A 17463-nucleotide genomic window follows, 5' to 3' on the forward strand; every position below is an offset into this window, starting at 1 on the left:
GTAAAGAATTTTAATAATGGGTAATAACAACTTTGATTTAAACTCCCCAAATTCTATTAAAGCTGAGGGAAACTACATTTTATAGGAATATAGATTTTTTTATTATTTCAAATGTAAAAGACATTTTAGCAATGTGACTATATAATTCAAAGGTAACTAATCCAGTCACATTATTTAAATTTTATTTCAAATATGAAGTTTTAGAATTTTATGACTTAAGAAACAGGACATTTTGAATGCAATTATATTAAGTTGCACAATTTCATAAATTCTGTAACCTCAAGGAACTGAGAAAAGCATGAGAAAGCCCTTTAAAAACTGTTCATTTTGTGGTTGCCAAGAATTTACAATGATTTAATGGTACACAATCACACTGACCCACAAAGGGACATTGGAAAACTCTTATAACAAAGATGCAACTAAGAAGTATTTTCTCAAAAATCTGGAAAAATATTGCATGTAAAGCTATGTAGCTGCAAAAAAATGTTCAACTGTATATTTAAGCATTTAATACTTGTGCACAAAACCAGAAACTTCAAAAGGAAATTTACAAAGAGACAAACTAATACTGAGGTGGAACTATGATTACATTGCTATACATATAGCCAGAATTATTATAAATAAGCATGAAATCAAAAGAGACGTATGAAAAGAACACTTTTTTCAAAGTTTAATACTGTGCAATAGTGAAAAAAAGCAAATTTATTACCCTCATTTACATATACAATTATTTACAATTTTGTCAGCTCCTTTGTAAGTGGCAATAGAAGGATGAATGTCCCAAAAGGCAGAATAAAAATTGAATGAAAAATTAAACACATGATAAACCCATGCCTAGGAATGAATGTTCACACTCACATGCTTGCACTTATATCTCTCTTCAAAACCAATATTGCATGAAAGGTATAAACAATGATGTGGGCTTCAAACTTTAAAAGCTAATGAGTGAAAATTCATAATCTTTTGATGTTATTTGTAACAAAGATACCTGCTCTAGTCTTTTATACTGAAGCTTATGTGTGAAATACATAAGCTTGTTTTTTAAGTGTAGAAAATTTGGGCATGAAAAATCTTGCTTCCTTCCTCTTCATGTATAAGCATGCTATTGCTTCACTAAGTTATACAAATGTAACCTATAGCTTCAAACAGAGTAAACAAAATTTATTTAGATGACTATAGATCCTTTTTGGACTCAAAATCAATGGTTAGATCAAAATGCAGCTACCAATCTGATACAACAGATTTTTTAGGAGTAGAAATCAGTTAGTAAGTAAGTATAGGAAAGTTCATTTGGTAAACCCAGCACAATTGCTTAAGATTGATGAGAAGATTTTGAAACAAGATCATTTATTTTTATTGCTATATTAGAGTATTTTAAAAAAGAATTATCACTGAATACTCACCATGGATGTGGATTGCAATCATTAATATCTAAAAAAGAAAAAAGTGAAATAATTACTCATCTGAAGAATATAAACAGTATTCAATGTAGACCATACTGAGCAATTTTTGTGCATATACAAATTTTCTGTACAGTATGTACAAAAACTTTCCCTCAACAACATACAATAGTAATGGCAATTCTATTCATATAGCCCAATTTGTTTTTATATGTAGTCATTGTAGTATCAATTCTAAAGCTATAAGGAAGTGTTCTGGTGAAATAACACTAGTGCATTGTTAAATATGTAAACAGGAAAGTCTTTTTCATATTGAAACTTGAAAGTGAATGATGGGAGACAAACCCTTGTCTGCTAGATTTATATTCCAATTTTTCTCTGGAAACTCTAAGTGGATTCTCTCTTCATCACAAGAGGTGAAATTTTTTGGCTTGAGAGTTTGTTACTGGTCCAAAGTTAGTTTCATAGTTAAAGAGGGACTTGAGTCTGGGTCTGCTCAGTCTCAGGCCAATATATGAGCTTATGTAAAACACATTTCTTCCCAAGCCTCATTCTTTGCCTTTAGTTGGACTTGTATTCAGTATCAGAATTTAGGAAAATAGTTTTAGAAGTTAAACAAAGTGAGATCATAAACATTTTAATATTATTAATAAATAATAATAAAAATAATGATCTACTTAAAAGTAGATTTTCCAGCCCTACTTTATAGATACAGTACATGCAAAAGTTTTACAAGAAATCCAAGTTTGTTTTTGATCTTAGAACACTGGCCAAAGATATTGAGATGACTTCTAGAGGTTTTAAAGCAGTTGTTCCATAACTGGGTTCTCCAAATGTTCCTTTGCTTACGAGCCCCTTCCCAGCATGTCTAATTAACATAGTAGATAGAAATGATAAGGTATGTCAAAACGAGAAAGTGTTGACTTGGAGAAACAGATCTAAGTGTACACCAAACTATTCACACCATTAATGTAGGGATATTCTCTGTGTTGCTTTCCAATAAATAACTGGCAGAGATGATGGTACTTTTAAACCTTTACCTTTGCACCAATTAGCATAACAAAATCTTATGCCACAATGAAGAACAACAGTACAATGCAATTCACAAAAAAGTCAACTCTTATCTACTGTTTACATTGAATAATGCTAACAATCATCACTGTTCATACTTTATAGCACAAAAAACATAATCAAAACAGAGTTTATTAAAATAATTTCAATGCAAAGATTTAGATCAGATGTTAACTTTTAAGCAAGTTTTGTCTTGAGTCAAAAACTGAAGCTCAACCACACCTAAGAACCTCGGTACTACGTATCAGAATGCTAGTAAAATGCTCATATATAATATTCAACTACGGTTTTTTGTAAAATGTTTAATTCAATATGTAAAAAACTTTTAGTACAAAAGTCCACTCTTAAGCATCCATCATAATAAATTATCTTGGGTGTGCTACAAGACTAAGAACATTATATTAATACAAACAATAATTACACTTACTCTGGGTACATGTGCGTCCTTCCCAACCTTCTTTACAAATGCAAGAAAAGGAATCTCCACTGCCAACACAAGTTCCACCATTCAAGCAAGGATTAGGAATACAGCTGCTGTTCTTAGCTATAATAGAATTTTTTAAAAAAAGTTTTTTTTTCTAACCATAGGGACTTTCATTCATAGTATTAACTGACATGCCAAATAAAAATCTACATTGTTACAATCATTTTAATTTAGACCGTGAAGCGGATTAGCATAGTACTTAAAACAATTAGCAAATAACCCAGGTTCAACATCAGATGCTATATCAAGCTTTCTATAAAAAATCATTTATATTTTATTTAACAGCTACCATCAAACCAGCCAGGCAGACTCCTTTGAATGGGAGTCCACAGTTTCATCAATGTCCTTGTAAGCACCATAGATGGGATTTTTGATAAGTTTTCAATTTTTCAATCTTACAAAGCAAACTCTCAGCATATTATCTAAAACTAGCAATCCTTCAAATACGACTTCCAGGAGCTCTGAGAAGTCAAATAAATAAATAAAAACGCTAAATTTTCTTAGTTTTAATTTATAACCCAATAAATATTTATGGACATAATGCACACAAACCAAAGCTCTTTAGGTCTTCAATCATTTTTAAGAATGTAGACGGATCCTAAGACCAAAATATTTCAGAACCAGTATTCTAAACTATTCAAAGTATTTAATTTTGCCAAGTTTATCTACTAGTAGCTTGACCATTATTTCCGCCTATCTACAGTATACTGAGGAAACTTTAGTCACATTATCATTATTTCAACACAGCTCCCATGGTGTTATTGTAAAATGTAGGTGGGCATTATAAAATTTAGATAGGATAGGATAGGATAGGATAGGATAGGATAGAATTCTTTATTGGCCAAGTGTGATTGGACACACAAGGAATTTGTCTTGGTGCATATGGTCTCGGAGTACATAAAAGAAAAGATATATAAATATATATAAATATATATTTAAATGTATATATATATGTATGTATGTATGTATGTATGTACGTATGTATATATATATATATAAAAGATATATTTTTGGCACCCATCCAATTCTGAGAGGCGTAAAGCATAAAAATATTAAAGACTTCAATTATAAGATAACAAAGCAGTAAAATAAAATAATTAAGACAAGATGGAGCCTGATTTTTTATACATTTCCTGCCTCAAAATAGTGAGAAATGATACCTTTCATTTGGAATAATGACAATTAAAAGAGCTTTGGAGCCATAAAAAAGGATTGGTATCCTTAGGATTGTTTATTTAATTTCAATTCTATCTTAATGGAGGATAACCATCTCAATTCCCCCTTCATTTTTATGCCAAAACAGCCTCCTCAAATATAATCAACACTATTACACTGTTCTACATAACAAGACTTTTTCTAGATTACAGAAGGAAGAAGGAAGAAACAGACTACTTATATTAGCTTCTCAGCCAAGTCATTCTCTCGATTTAGAGACAATGTAAGTAGATAAAGCACTTACCAATATTGCAAGTGCTTCCTTTCCATTCTGGAGGACAAGAGCATCGAAAAGTGTCACCGTCATCATAACATGTTCCTCCATTTGTACAAGTATTTGCATCACACTGGTACTTACCTAAAATATCACAAAAGAAAATTAAAGCAGCCTATCAAATACACTATATAATGCATTGTTATAGAAGGTTGTTACATGGGATTATGTACACTATTAGACCTATTATAATTCAATTTACTTTCTATTTCAGCTGTGCAGTGCTTCACATTGAAAGACAAGAACACCTCTCTTCTTTGGATAATGCTGCAGCTATGTAGGGCAGCTGCATAATCCCAGGAAAATGTGGAGCTGTTTTAAGGAGCTGTAGAGAGGTGCTATTCAGGTGCTCCTACCTCATATGAAGCACCATTTTGTTTTATCTGATGTGAAGCACTATTTTGCTGCACTGCCCTTTCTAAATAAAATAATCTGTGAAAATAATTTCAAATGGCATTTTATAAATATTAATTTTAAATGATGACTATCTGGATTTATAATCTATCAAATTTATAATTTGATATTTTATTATACTCTTCCATATATCCAGATAATTTCAGTTGTTAGACTTAATCGTACATTTCTTTTTTCATCACATTTTGTTTTTTACAATTCTTAAAAAGTTTTCTTTTCAGCTTTTGAATATTTTAAGCAGTAAACCACTTACAACACACTTACTTGAATGGCATGTTTTCCCTTTCCAGCCGTTTTTGCATGCACAATAGAAGTCATTCTCTAAATCAATGCACTGGCCTCCATTATGACATGGATTTGGTGAGCAGTCATTAAAATCTGTAAAATGAATAAAGAATTGAACGAAAAATGTCTGTGAAAAATCTTCATAAATAAACAACAATCCATTAAGCCAAACTTAATCTAGTCTCATTAATCTGGATTTAAATGCTATAGATCCCTGGATAAATTTGAGTAAATGAATGTGGGTCACAATTTAATCTCTATGATGAAAGTCCAAATTTGGTTAATTAAATTGCAATCAACAAACAACAACTGCTGGGTTTGTACAGTATGTTAAGTTAAAACTAAACTGAAATATTTTATTACTTCACTCGGTAGACAATCAGTGTAAAGGTATTGGATGAGAGCGAAAGAGGACTAGTTTTAAGTCCCCACTATCCATATGGTAATTCAAGGCCAATCACTCTATTCAACAAAAGCCTATCTCACAAAAGACTGAATGAACATTCGCAACAAAATGCTATCATTATTACTGACGCAAAATTTATTTGAAAATTTTATTTTGAGAATTTTTGATTTAAAACAAGTGTATTAGTCACAAACTGATCAGAACAAAAACATTATAACCATCCAAAATTCAAGTTTTTCTTAACGTGAGATTTTAAAATATCAAATTCTGTCTGACTGGTTTTCAAGATAATATTGACTGTCTCAGATTAACTAGAAATTCTTGTCAACTTTGATGGTTCTTTTAATTTGGGTTCACTTTTAATGATCTTTAACTTTAATAAACATTTTAAAGCATGTTTGATACATGATTATTATTAGGATAGATAATTATATATCTATTATAATAGTATAATAGAGGAATGGTTTTTTTTCTTAAAAATGCACAATCTTATCTAATTTTTATAGCCTTTTAAATCCTTCTTTGTATTTCTTTCCCCAGTTCTATTCCTCTGAATCTTTAAATATAAACTAAACTAGTTATACTGTATCTTGACATGTGATTGAGAATTAAGTAGACAAACCCAAATTTCTTTTTTCACTGTCATAAATAAAATCCCTAAAAAATACAAGAATATTTCAATGGCTAACTTAAATATATTAATATTTAGCTATACTCACTAATGTCACACAATTTTCCTTCCCAGCCATTCCGACAGAAGCATCTGAAATCATTGACTTCATCTATGCAGGTTCCACCATTCTTGCACGGTTTCTCAAGACAGTCATCAATATCTAAAATATAATAATACAAAATTACTATCTGTTTGTTTTATATTGATTGTTTGGAAGAAATAGAAATACCTTCAACAAAATTCTTCAACAATTGTTCAAAATTGATAAGTATAAAACAAATATGAAACTAGCTTAAGAAACAAGATGTTCCATTTGTTTCAAATAATACTGTACCTCAAAATATCCTTTCTAAATTAATCTAGCGCTTAACTGAGTGGTGAGTTTTGCTTTTTTAATCCAATGAAATAAGTCTGATGTGATTACTATTTTTTTTTGTTCAAAAAGCTACCATGTAACAAGTGTTTATTTAAACAGTCTAAAATCTAGCTACATTTAAGATGTTATCTGGGTGGGATCTTGCTTTTTGATTACTTTGTGGGGTTTTCCATAATCTAAAAAATGTTGAAGTTTATTACAGAACACGAATCACAATTATAAATGCTATTTATGTCTCTTAAAAGTTTTACTACAAAACTTAATTTTATCAAATGTGGCCAAGTGTAAAATGGCAGGTTGTGGGACAGGAAACCGGATACAAGGCTGCTCTGTTTCTTATTTTCTCTCGGAGAAATGATTTTATCATTGCTGTTGTAAAGCTAAAACAAGCTGGAAATTCTTGCCAAAAATCAATCTAAAGGTTCTGATCCATTCATAAACACTGGAGACCTTGTATACTGAGTAGTATAGATCTACAATTTTGTGTGCTTGTACATCTATATCCTATATCCACGCAATGTACATTTCACTACTACTACTAAGTCCTTTTTTTTTTTTAACAAAACCTTGATATCACTGAAATAAAAATCAAATAAATAAGAAGGAGCAAGAGTGAGCGCTTGTAAATTTGCCAAACAATAACAATCTAGTCATTATACAATGGATCTTTAAACAGCTCACCAACAAATAACTATAATTTAATATTTGTAGAACAGAGAAGCTATTTGTGCAGACACCTGCCCATCACCCTCTTGAGAGCAAATGGCTACTAGTCATAGAAATAGTCCCTCATGATGAAACTCTAAATTTTCAACTAATTTAGCCCTCTAAATCCTATTATGTACCTATGGAATCACTTTAAACAGTTAAGGAATAATGTTTTATAAATTAAGCCCAAGTACTTGAGCCTTGTTTTTAATAATATATTTTTTTACATACTTTCATGACAGTACGCTCCAGTAAAGCCTTTTTCACAGGCACATGTAAAATTTCCTCTTGGTTGACTGATGCAACGTCCATGAGGCCCACATACACTGGATGAGATTAAACGAATGCCATTCTGAGTAGCATTTGTGAAGACTTCTATTGTACAACTGTCTATTACTAAGAATAAGAGAAAAATATGCATGTAAGCTACCCTCTAGGATAGAAGGCTTCCATAAACCTGTGGTTTCTTAATTCAGGCACAAAATATTTCATTTAGTCCTCATATTTAAATTGCACTAATATTTAGCAGAAAACCAACAAAAGTCTCTATAACACATCCTTGCATGGATCAGGGAGTAGATACGTTCTAAATATTACTTGCTAATACTTAGTATATGACATATAATATTCCTATAAAATAGTAATTGGCTAACCATTATCATATGAAAGAACTTCGAACTGTATTAGAATTTTCTCTCTGTATGATCTTTTAAATCTGCTCTAAATAATGCCAATTTCTTCGAATCAGTCTTGGAGAGACAAAAAGAGGCTAAGAAAGATAGAAAATGTGATCCACTTCTACTGTCTGTTTCACTGACATTCAAAACAGAATTCAATCTACTTCTGGGAAGCAAGTTATGCAAACAAGGCAAGAACAAGTGTATAAGAAGATTATCTCAGTTTTATCTAAGAAAAAATGACCAACAGATCCTCTATGAATAAATAAAATAATTCATGCTCATCTCCCTATATTTATTTTCTATAGAAGGACTGAGGCTTGTTATTTTCCTTTCTTACTGTATTGATTTTATTTTTTAAAAAAATCAAATTTACATGCATTTAAGTTTGTCCTTCATATTGTTAAAATGTGTAATACTAATTAAGAAAAATCACTGAATGTGATTTTTCCCTGAAAGAATCCTATTATTATAAGATTTCCGGCATTTGGCTACACAGTCAAAATTTCACAGGACAGACAGTACCTTTACAAGAGTTATTTTTACAATGATCCTTGAGGTGAGAGCAGTTCTTTCCATCGTAATCATCAGAGCAAGCACAATAATAGTCTTCTCTCAGATCATAACACTGTGCTCCATTTTGGCAAGGGTTAGGCTTACAGAGATCTATATCAATCTACAAAAGATTTAAACTGCATTGTTAGTTTTGTAACAATATTCCACAAGATAGTTACTCTGATTTTTATAGATTATTTATGAGCTTAAAAAAGAGAGAGAACAATTGTTTCTACAAAAAATAATCCTAGCAGTTCTTTTGAGGAAACAGATTGAAAAGCAATCAAGTTACCTTCTCCTTGGAAAACTTGTTAGCTGCTGCATAAGAAATAGGATTTAAATGAATTTCTGCAAATGGTCCCACAAACTCCACAGAACTACAGATTTTATAAAAACAAATTAGCTTTATAGTGGTTTCAAATGCATAGGAGTTGAGCTATACATAAATTAGCTCAGTATCAAATAAATCTTAAGAGATGCATTTCAGATAAGAATTAAGGTCTATCCGTCTACGTTTTAGAATTTAGGCTTTGTTTGATGCATAGAAAAAAGCAGGTGTATTAGAGATTGTATGATAGAGAAATAGATTAATAACGTTAATTATTGAACTGAAATTCTTAGCAGAGCCAGTGTGCTGGAGTGGTTCTTCTTTGAAAATATTTGATTTCCAAGCTAACCATTTTAATTACGCTCTGCCAAACAGATGTAAATTTGAAATTTATTTTGTCATAAGAGCTGGACAAGCCCTTTTACTCAATTGACAGTTAATCTAGCTTTGGGGTAGAATATGTTACTTATGGCTTGTTGTAAGATGAGAAGCAAGTTTGTTTAATTGCATTATGGATATATTTAAAGCATCTTGAAGGTGATTTATTACTATCATGATGAAAGTGGCAAATTTTAAAAATCCTGTAACTACAAAAAAATATTGAATTACACTTATAAATCATTCTAAGGAACTATAATCTTAATATAGTTCTTTATGTCAACTACAAATGTTTTAAAGAAGCATCTATTTGCATTAAGCTTTTCCACAAATGTCACCTGTTAATCAAACACATAAAAACACAACAGTGCTACATTACAGCATTAAAACAGTTAAATAGCCAGATAATGGAGATATGTTTTTTCCACTAAAAGATGTGGGAACTGGGATCAATCTTAGCTATATGGGACAATGTCTTCGAAACTGATTGATATGAGTTGTTTAGGCATTACTGAAAAAACTGGTTTCTAAAAATGAAGGTGCCCTCTTCTACAGATCTTTAATGAGTCAGGCATTATTTTAGTACTAATGCTACAAATGAGCCGACAGCAATATACAAAGAGAAATAATCTAACATCATTTCTCATTTATGCTCTAATATCCAGGAAAGGTTATTCAATAAAAGCACACTCAATTCCTCAACAAAAAGGAAATCTATCTAGAACAGTTATTTGCTCCTAAATCACACATTATTGTGATTATAGCAGCATAGCCATATTAGAATATCTGCACATTATCCAGCTGCTTATAAAACAATACCCAATACTTCTTTCTTCCTATATCTAATGAATAGTATAGGATTTTCTCAGAAAAAAATACCTTGGCCTGCTATATGCCAATGTATTAATTCAAACAGACTTACTGATGGAATGGTATTAGATGCCCTGATTTTGCATGAAACAATTCCTTTGCCAGACAAAGAGACTGGCCCTAACAGTTTAAACTGTTCAAATTTGAAGCGGATTATGATTCCTCGCTCCCTGCAATAGAATTTAAATGTTGAGTAATAATCAATACTTCCAATCAATAATTCTATTCCTGAATGTACTGGAGTGAAATGTTGTACATTGATGTACAAACCTGTGCTTCAATAACACCCACTGAACAGTGAATTTAAAATTTGATTTGTAGTCTGCAACAGTGGGGAAGGGAAGGGAAGGGAAGGGAAGGAAGGAAGGAAGAAAAAAAGAGAAAAGAATCAACATTAACACTTATTGTTGTATATTCCAAATATGCTACTACTTAAAAAATAGTGTTCCCAATAGGGAAAGATGACAGCTTGAGAGCATCCTGAAGAAGTATCCTTCCAAGTACTTCCTTTTCTCAAAAGGCTTATAACAATAATTAATTTCTACTGCAGTAGCTGACATGTGCTATGAAGCAAAATCACTTAATTGGAATCTAGAGGAATTTGGGGGAAATGAAAGGACAGCTTTCTGTTGCAGAAAAAAAAAAGGAAGCAAACAAAAAAGGAGACAGCAAAAGCAAAATAGTGTTGGTGAACTCCTAATGGGCTGATGGCAGGACTATTTTGAACCAATTTTGGTTGTTCCTGTGGGGAAGTAAACAAACTGTTTGTTCCATTCATCCATAACAACATTCAAGTTGCTCTAGAATTCAGACCATCCAAACATTCTAACAAGACTAAAGTATCCTTCACCTCACAGAATTCTCCTGAGAAGCCATGAGGGCAAAGACAATGGAATCCATTGATGAGGTTAGTACAGTGACCTGCATTCTGACATGGGTTGCTCATGCAGTCATCAACTTTTTTTTCACAGTTCTTGCCTATGAAAGCAGGAGGGCATGTGCAATGATAGCCATTCACTTCATCCTGGATGGACAAATTGAAAAAAATATTATACTCATTTCCAGAAGATACTAGAAAAATTTTAATGTAAAAAGATGACAATTAAAAAAACAACATTCCAGTAGTTTTCTAAAAAGAATGACTGGGACAATGGATCCTCTAGGCCGATGGATTAAAATACTCTAATTTTTACTTAACTATGAAAGTAAAGTGACTATTTTTGCCCTTTTAAAATCTATTTCCATCTTTAAAAAAAACAAAAAACAAAGCTGATAAAGCACATGTGTTTAAAGAAGAATCCATTAAACCCATAAGAAAATTGTTTGGGATGAGTAATGCCAAGCAATTCAATGCCACTAAAATTTGATGTCTAGAAAAAAGTAATTCAATGGCTTCCCTTTATGCTTTAGTCATTGTTTCCAGTATTATGCTTATTTATTACTCTAAAACAACTGTCATGGTCTTTTTATAAAAAAAAGCGCCCATCTGAGTATCTCTATTTTAACTTATTGATATAGAGACCATGCCACACAAAAGGCACAGAAGAAAGTTAAGTTGCCCAATAATTTTGCATTTGAATTTTTAGAATTACTGTATGAATGTTTCATAGTCACTTTGCTCTAAAACAATCTAATGAACATTTTACTAAGATTATTCCCAGTTAACCTCTAAATGCTCACGTACCTGAATAAATCTTTTCTGAAGTACTTCAGAACTCTTCCTTATGGTCTTATTTACATTTTGAGGATAATGTAATCCTCAAAATGTAAATAATCCTCTTATTTACAGAAAGGGGCAATTAAGAGTCAGACAGTATCCTACACTACTGCTTTTGGTATACCTAGTCCATATTATCAAAAATTTAGAAATAATGTATCCTTTATCTCCTTGATTTTACTGGATGAATTTATTTATTTATTTATATGACTTCTATGGCTGCCTATGTGATACAGGTAGCCCATGCTTAACAAATGTTTGTTCAGCAACTGTTTGAAGCTATGATGGTGCTGAACGAAGGGACTTACAACCTGTGTCCTACTGCAGTGCCCACTGCTGAGACATGATTGTGAGTGGGTAGTCCTCTCCCAATAACTGATGGGATTCAGTTATCAACATCAATAGAGACTGTGATGTCACTTAGTGATGGAAATTCAGGTCCCAATTACTGTCACAATTCAAGGACTGTCTTTGTACATTACTGAAAGTATATTCTTGAATGGTTGCCAGCTATCCATTTGAAACTTGAACTTTCTATGTATTGTCCATACATGAATAATTGCTATAGTGTTATTTGTCTACAAAGATATAAAGAATTAAAAGGGTGAGGTCAAGACAAGTGCTGTCAGGATCCAGTTATGACCATCCAAGATACATTTTAAATTTAAAAGGTTACTCAAAGAATCATAAGATAAAACAAAAATTACCTTGCAAGTCCCTCCATTTTGGCACTGCCCATGACAATAATTAACATCTATGGATAAAATAGGAAAATCATTAAAATAATGGAAAAATAATGGAAATATACTGAAGTACAATTAATTATATCTGTTGATTTCAAATATTCAAACTGATGTTTTCCAGAGGAAAGGAAATAAGATTTTTATAAGTGATGCAAATTTGAAAGAGCCCAAATCATAAAGTCAAGCAATGTTTAAAACAAATTGTCCCATGTGAGTAATTTCTCAGAAACTTTCAGTTAGTTCATTCCACAATTCAAAAGCTAAGGCTTTAGATGCAAGGAAGTATGTGATAAAAAGTGTCACTGTAAAGACTTGTAGAAAAGTTAGATTTGGAAATGAAACATAAGCATTAATTTAAGATTTTCTGCTTTCCATCTATAAATTAGAGACCCTTAGGGTCAAGTGCATACACTAAATATTAAATACTGACTGATATGACAATTTACTCCTTTCCATCCTGGAATGCAGTCACAATAATATCCACCAATAAGATTTTTGCAAGAATGAGCATTAAGACAGGGTTTCCCTTCACACTCATTAGCATCTGTGAAAGAAGAGAAGAAAAGCAGAGAGTGAAGAACAAACCCAGAAAGAAACTGCCCTTGCACCAAAGCAAAGCTTCCATGCTTTCCAAATATCAGCTACATTTCATTTGCTACTTTGATATTGTTTGCTGATATTCGCAATATGCATGCTGCATTCTTTGCCCTAGGAAAGCCTCAGTGATTGTTTAAATAAAATCCAGGGAAATAGCTGTAATAAAAATTATCTGAACAGGTTACTTCCAACTTTTTCAAAAAACAAACTAAATCAAATCAAACCAAACCAAATCAAACCAAACCAAACCAAACCAAACCACATCACCCTTTTGGCAGCTGCATTAGGAATTTTTCAACTAACAACTTAATTGTGGATTAGATTCAGAATAGCCAACAAATGTGGACACCAGGGATAATGTATGGCTATACAGCCTTTTAAAAGAAAGGTTAGATATCAGCATCTATTCTACATCTTATGCAACTATTCAATCACTTGCTCAACAGAAAATTGATTATAATATCTGGGGCATTAAGATCAGTGCTTTCACTGACCTGATCCTCCTCTAATGCCATTACCTATTTCCCTGGTAAAACAATAATTGTGGGTTTTTTTTGTTAACTTCAGCCTGAATTATGCATTCAAAAAGAATCTGCCCAAACATCTGTACAGAAAGCGCCGTGTTTCTGAGCAATCCTGCAGCATGCACATACCACAATCATGAAATGAGTCAAGCAAATGAAGCAATAATGAAAACTGAATGGCCAGGTAGCAGGAACAAAAACCTTTCTGCAGTGAAACACAATAGCTTAAACATTTACACATGCCTACTTTAGCCACTGTTATTTTGCCAAAGATAATTATCTATAGCAGGGAGGAATACTACAGATGAATTTTGACTAAATGTAGTATAGTATATGGTTCAGGAATGCAGGACTGCTTTCAAAAGGTAGTAACATTTTACAACCTGTTTCATAAAGTGATGTGAGAAGTAGTTAAATAATAATTCAGCAAAGATGACTGTAAAAATCTTTTAAAAATATTTTTGAAGTAATAATTTGAGATACTTTTAAATGTTAAGACTTACCAAGATGGCAGGTTGCCCCAATCCACTGCTGTGGACATATACATTCAAACCCATTAATACGATCGACACAAGTACCACCACTAGCACAAGGGTTAGACGCACATTCATCAATATCTGGGGAAGGAAACAGTTGTCTGATATAACTTTAGACTACAAAGTATCTTTCAAGCAAAGAAAAATACTAATTTAATTTGACATGTAATTCCAGAACTGACTATAATTGTCAAAACTGGCAATAAAATAAAAAAAATAAAAATAAAAAGGGAGGTTCTAATCCTAAAAGCAGGGTTAACATAGTTAAAAAAAATTTCAGTCAAATAAGAAAAGGGAAACTACTTATTTTATTTATTTATTTATTTATTCACAACAGTATATATAAGCATAAGCATGAAAGTAACTATATAATATATAAGCATATATATAAGCATAAGTATGTAATAACTATATTAATCAGATATAATGAAAGGAAACAATAGGACAGGAACGGTAGGCACGTTTGTGCTCTTATGCACGCCCCTTACAGACCTCTTAGGAATGTGGTGAGGTAAATAGACAGTTTTTGGTTAAAGCTTTGGGGAGTTTGAGAAGAGACCACAAGTCAGGTAGTGTGTTCCAAGCATTAACAACTCTGTTACAGAAGTCATATTTTCTGCAATCAAGATTGAAGCGGTTAACATAAAGTTTAAATCTATTGTTTGCTCTTGTATTGTTGTGATTGAAGCTGAACTAGTCTTCAACAGGAAGGACATTGCAATAGATGATTCTATGAATTAAACACAGGTCCTGTCGAAGGCAGCGGAGTTCTAAGTTTTCTAAATCCAAGATTTCAAGCCTGGTGGCATAAAGTATTTTGCTGTATTCAGAGGACTGGAGAACTCTTCTTGTAAAATATTTCTGGACACGTTCAATTGTATTGATGTCTGAAATGTGGTATGGGTTCCAAACAGGCGAGCTGTATTCAAGAATTGGTCTAGCAAATGTTTTATAAGCTCTGGTTACTAGTGTACTGTTTCTGGAGAAGAAGCTACGTAAGATTAGGTTTACAACTCTTAAAGCCTTTTTTGCCATATAGTTGCAGTGGGCTTTGGCACTTAGATCCTTGGATATGAAAACTCCAAGGTCTTTGACAGGGTGGGGGTCATCTGTAAACTACTGGCCTGTTCATCTGTAAACTACTGGCCTGTTCACCCATGTGAGGAGTTCCACACATTTTGCATCTTTGACTCATCTATTGTGGTTCTCCCCTTCATCATTACTACTCATTTTCCAATAAACTATTTTATTACACACATTTTTTTTAAAAAAAAGAAGTTGCATCCAAACTTTTTGAATTTATGGATATATTTAGAATTTTGTTATGCAACTTCATATACTGCCATTGGGAAAAGAAATTAACTAATTCAGAAAAAGGCTGTATGTTGAGCATTTTCTAGTAAATAAACTGATGAGGATCCTTCCTATCAATCCTAAAATCACTTATCTCTCTCATTCTTTCTCTCTTGGATAGATTGCTACCATTCTTAAGCACTGTATTATAGCCACATATCATAATAATTTCAAGGCACATTTCTGGGTGGAATTTTATTTAGTTTTAATTGGAAGAATCTAAAAGAAAATGATATGGATAAGGATGACAAAGGAGGGTGTCCATGTGTGAATTGCAGAAATTGACACTTCCTTCAAGGCATTTAAGGGAATTGCAATTGAGTTGCAAGAAATTTTTCAGCACCAAAATGATTTTTCATCAGCAAGGTACAAATATTATGACTAAGACAGTACCTACCAATTGCACATGTTGGTCCACTCCATCCTTTAGGACACTGACATTTAAACCCGGATGAAATTTCATGGCAAATTCCGCCATTAGCACAAGGATTTGAAACACAAGCATGCTCAGCTAATGGGAAAAAAAATAATAGTTTTTAAATCCAGGCTGAAACCCTATTTATAGTTTGTCTATAAGAAAAGTCACCATTAAATTTTATACATTTAGGGCATGGGTGTCAAACTCGCCGCATCATTTTGCCATCATGTGATGTTTCATGATATGTTTCCCATTTGTAGAGCTAGGGTAGGCGTGGCCTGCGTATGATGCATCTGGCCTGTGGGCCACGAGTTCGACACCCCTGATTTAGTGTGATCCCATAACTGCCAATTTCATTTTCTCTCAAGTTTCTTATTTTGCTACCTTGCTTTTTTCTTAATCACTGACATATTCAACAGAACTGCTTAAAAATTTTGTGTATATTCAGGAATATTTTGTAGATTGCCAATTTGCCTCTGGATCCAATTCAAGGTGTTGGTTATCACTTTTAAAGCCTTTCTCGCATAGGTCCAGGATATCTTAGAAACTGCCTCATCCCATTGGGATTAGCCCAGCTCACCCACGCTGGCAGAAAAGGCATGCTGCAGACCCCATCAGTAAAGAAATTTTGGCTGGTGGGGTTCAGGCAGGGTTTCCTACTGTCTGTTCCAGGGATCTCCAACCTTGACAACTTTAAGACTTGCAGAATTCAACTCCCAGAATTCCTCAGCCAGCTTTGCTGGCTGAGGTATTCTGGGAGTTGAAGTCCGCAAGTCTGAAAGTTGCCAAGGTTGGAGACCCCTGGTCTGTTCCATCCTGCCCTTCCCAAGGTGAGATCTGCATCCCTTCTGGCCTTCTGAAAGGGCTTGAAGAGCTGGCTCTGCCAGCTGGCCTGCAGCCCCAATGGGGGAGTGGCATCCTAGAAGTGATTAATTGATTAGACAGACCTTAACTACTACTCCCCTCCACGTACTTTGCTCCTTTTTTCTGCTCTTGATTAACTGAATTTTAATTGAATTTCAACTGAATTATATGTGCGGTTTGTATTGTTTTAAGGTTTTATATTGTATTTTAATTATATGACTGTAAGCTGCCTAGAGTTGCCTTGGTGAGATGGATGGCATACATGTTAATAATAAACAATAATTATTTTCCTATTGTTTTCATACTGTATATATTCTTAAGATGAACATACTTTCCAACATTTTTCTATTATAGCTTTAGTGTATTTCCTATCATTATTTTGTACAGTTTGGGGGATTACCTAAGACATAAATGTATTTTACAAATGAATTTGTAAAAAGCAAATTCCAGCTTGCAAATATGTGCCAAGATATCTATAAATGTTTGAAGTATAGATGAATGTTTTCATAAAAGACAGAGAAGAGAACAGAAATTCGTTTATTCCTAATGCAGACAGGGAAAAGGAATAAGCTATACATTCCAAATTTTTCCAAGACT

At 32.7% G+C, this 17463-nt stretch overlaps 1 protein-coding gene across 3 annotated transcripts in view; it reads right to left on the reverse strand.

The window, feature by feature from the left end:
* Positions 1-17463, reverse strand: part of JAG2 (jagged canonical Notch ligand 2) — an 88754-nt gene that overhangs the window by 18956 nt on the left and 52335 nt on the right. For 2 of the 3 annotated variants that reach the window (XM_058162870.1, XM_058162872.1), the window contains exons 8-19: positions 15982-16095; positions 14199-14312; positions 13005-13118; positions 12539-12585; positions 10965-11138; positions 8509-8659; positions 7538-7702; positions 6269-6382; positions 5123-5236; positions 4415-4528; positions 2899-3015; positions 1404-1431 (exon numbers count right to left, since the gene is read on the reverse strand). In XM_058162870.1, the coding sequence (XP_058018853.1) occupies positions 1404-1431; positions 2899-3015; positions 4415-4528; positions 5123-5236; positions 6269-6382; positions 7538-7702; positions 8509-8659; positions 10965-11138; positions 12539-12585; positions 13005-13118; positions 14199-14312; positions 15982-16095 (1366 nt within the window). The remainder of the gene's footprint in view (positions 1-1403; positions 1432-2898; positions 3016-4414; positions 4529-5122; positions 5237-6268; positions 6383-7537; positions 7703-8508; positions 8660-10964; positions 11139-12538; positions 12586-13004; positions 13119-14198; positions 14313-15981; positions 16096-17463) is intronic. The other variant, XM_058162871.1, reaches the window with a different exon arrangement.

This window comes from Ahaetulla prasina, chromosome 1, assembly GCF_028640845.1.
Source record: "Ahaetulla prasina isolate Xishuangbanna chromosome 1, ASM2864084v1, whole genome shotgun sequence".
Classification (NCBI taxonomy): domain Eukaryota; kingdom Metazoa; phylum Chordata; class Lepidosauria; order Squamata; family Colubridae; genus Ahaetulla; species Ahaetulla prasina.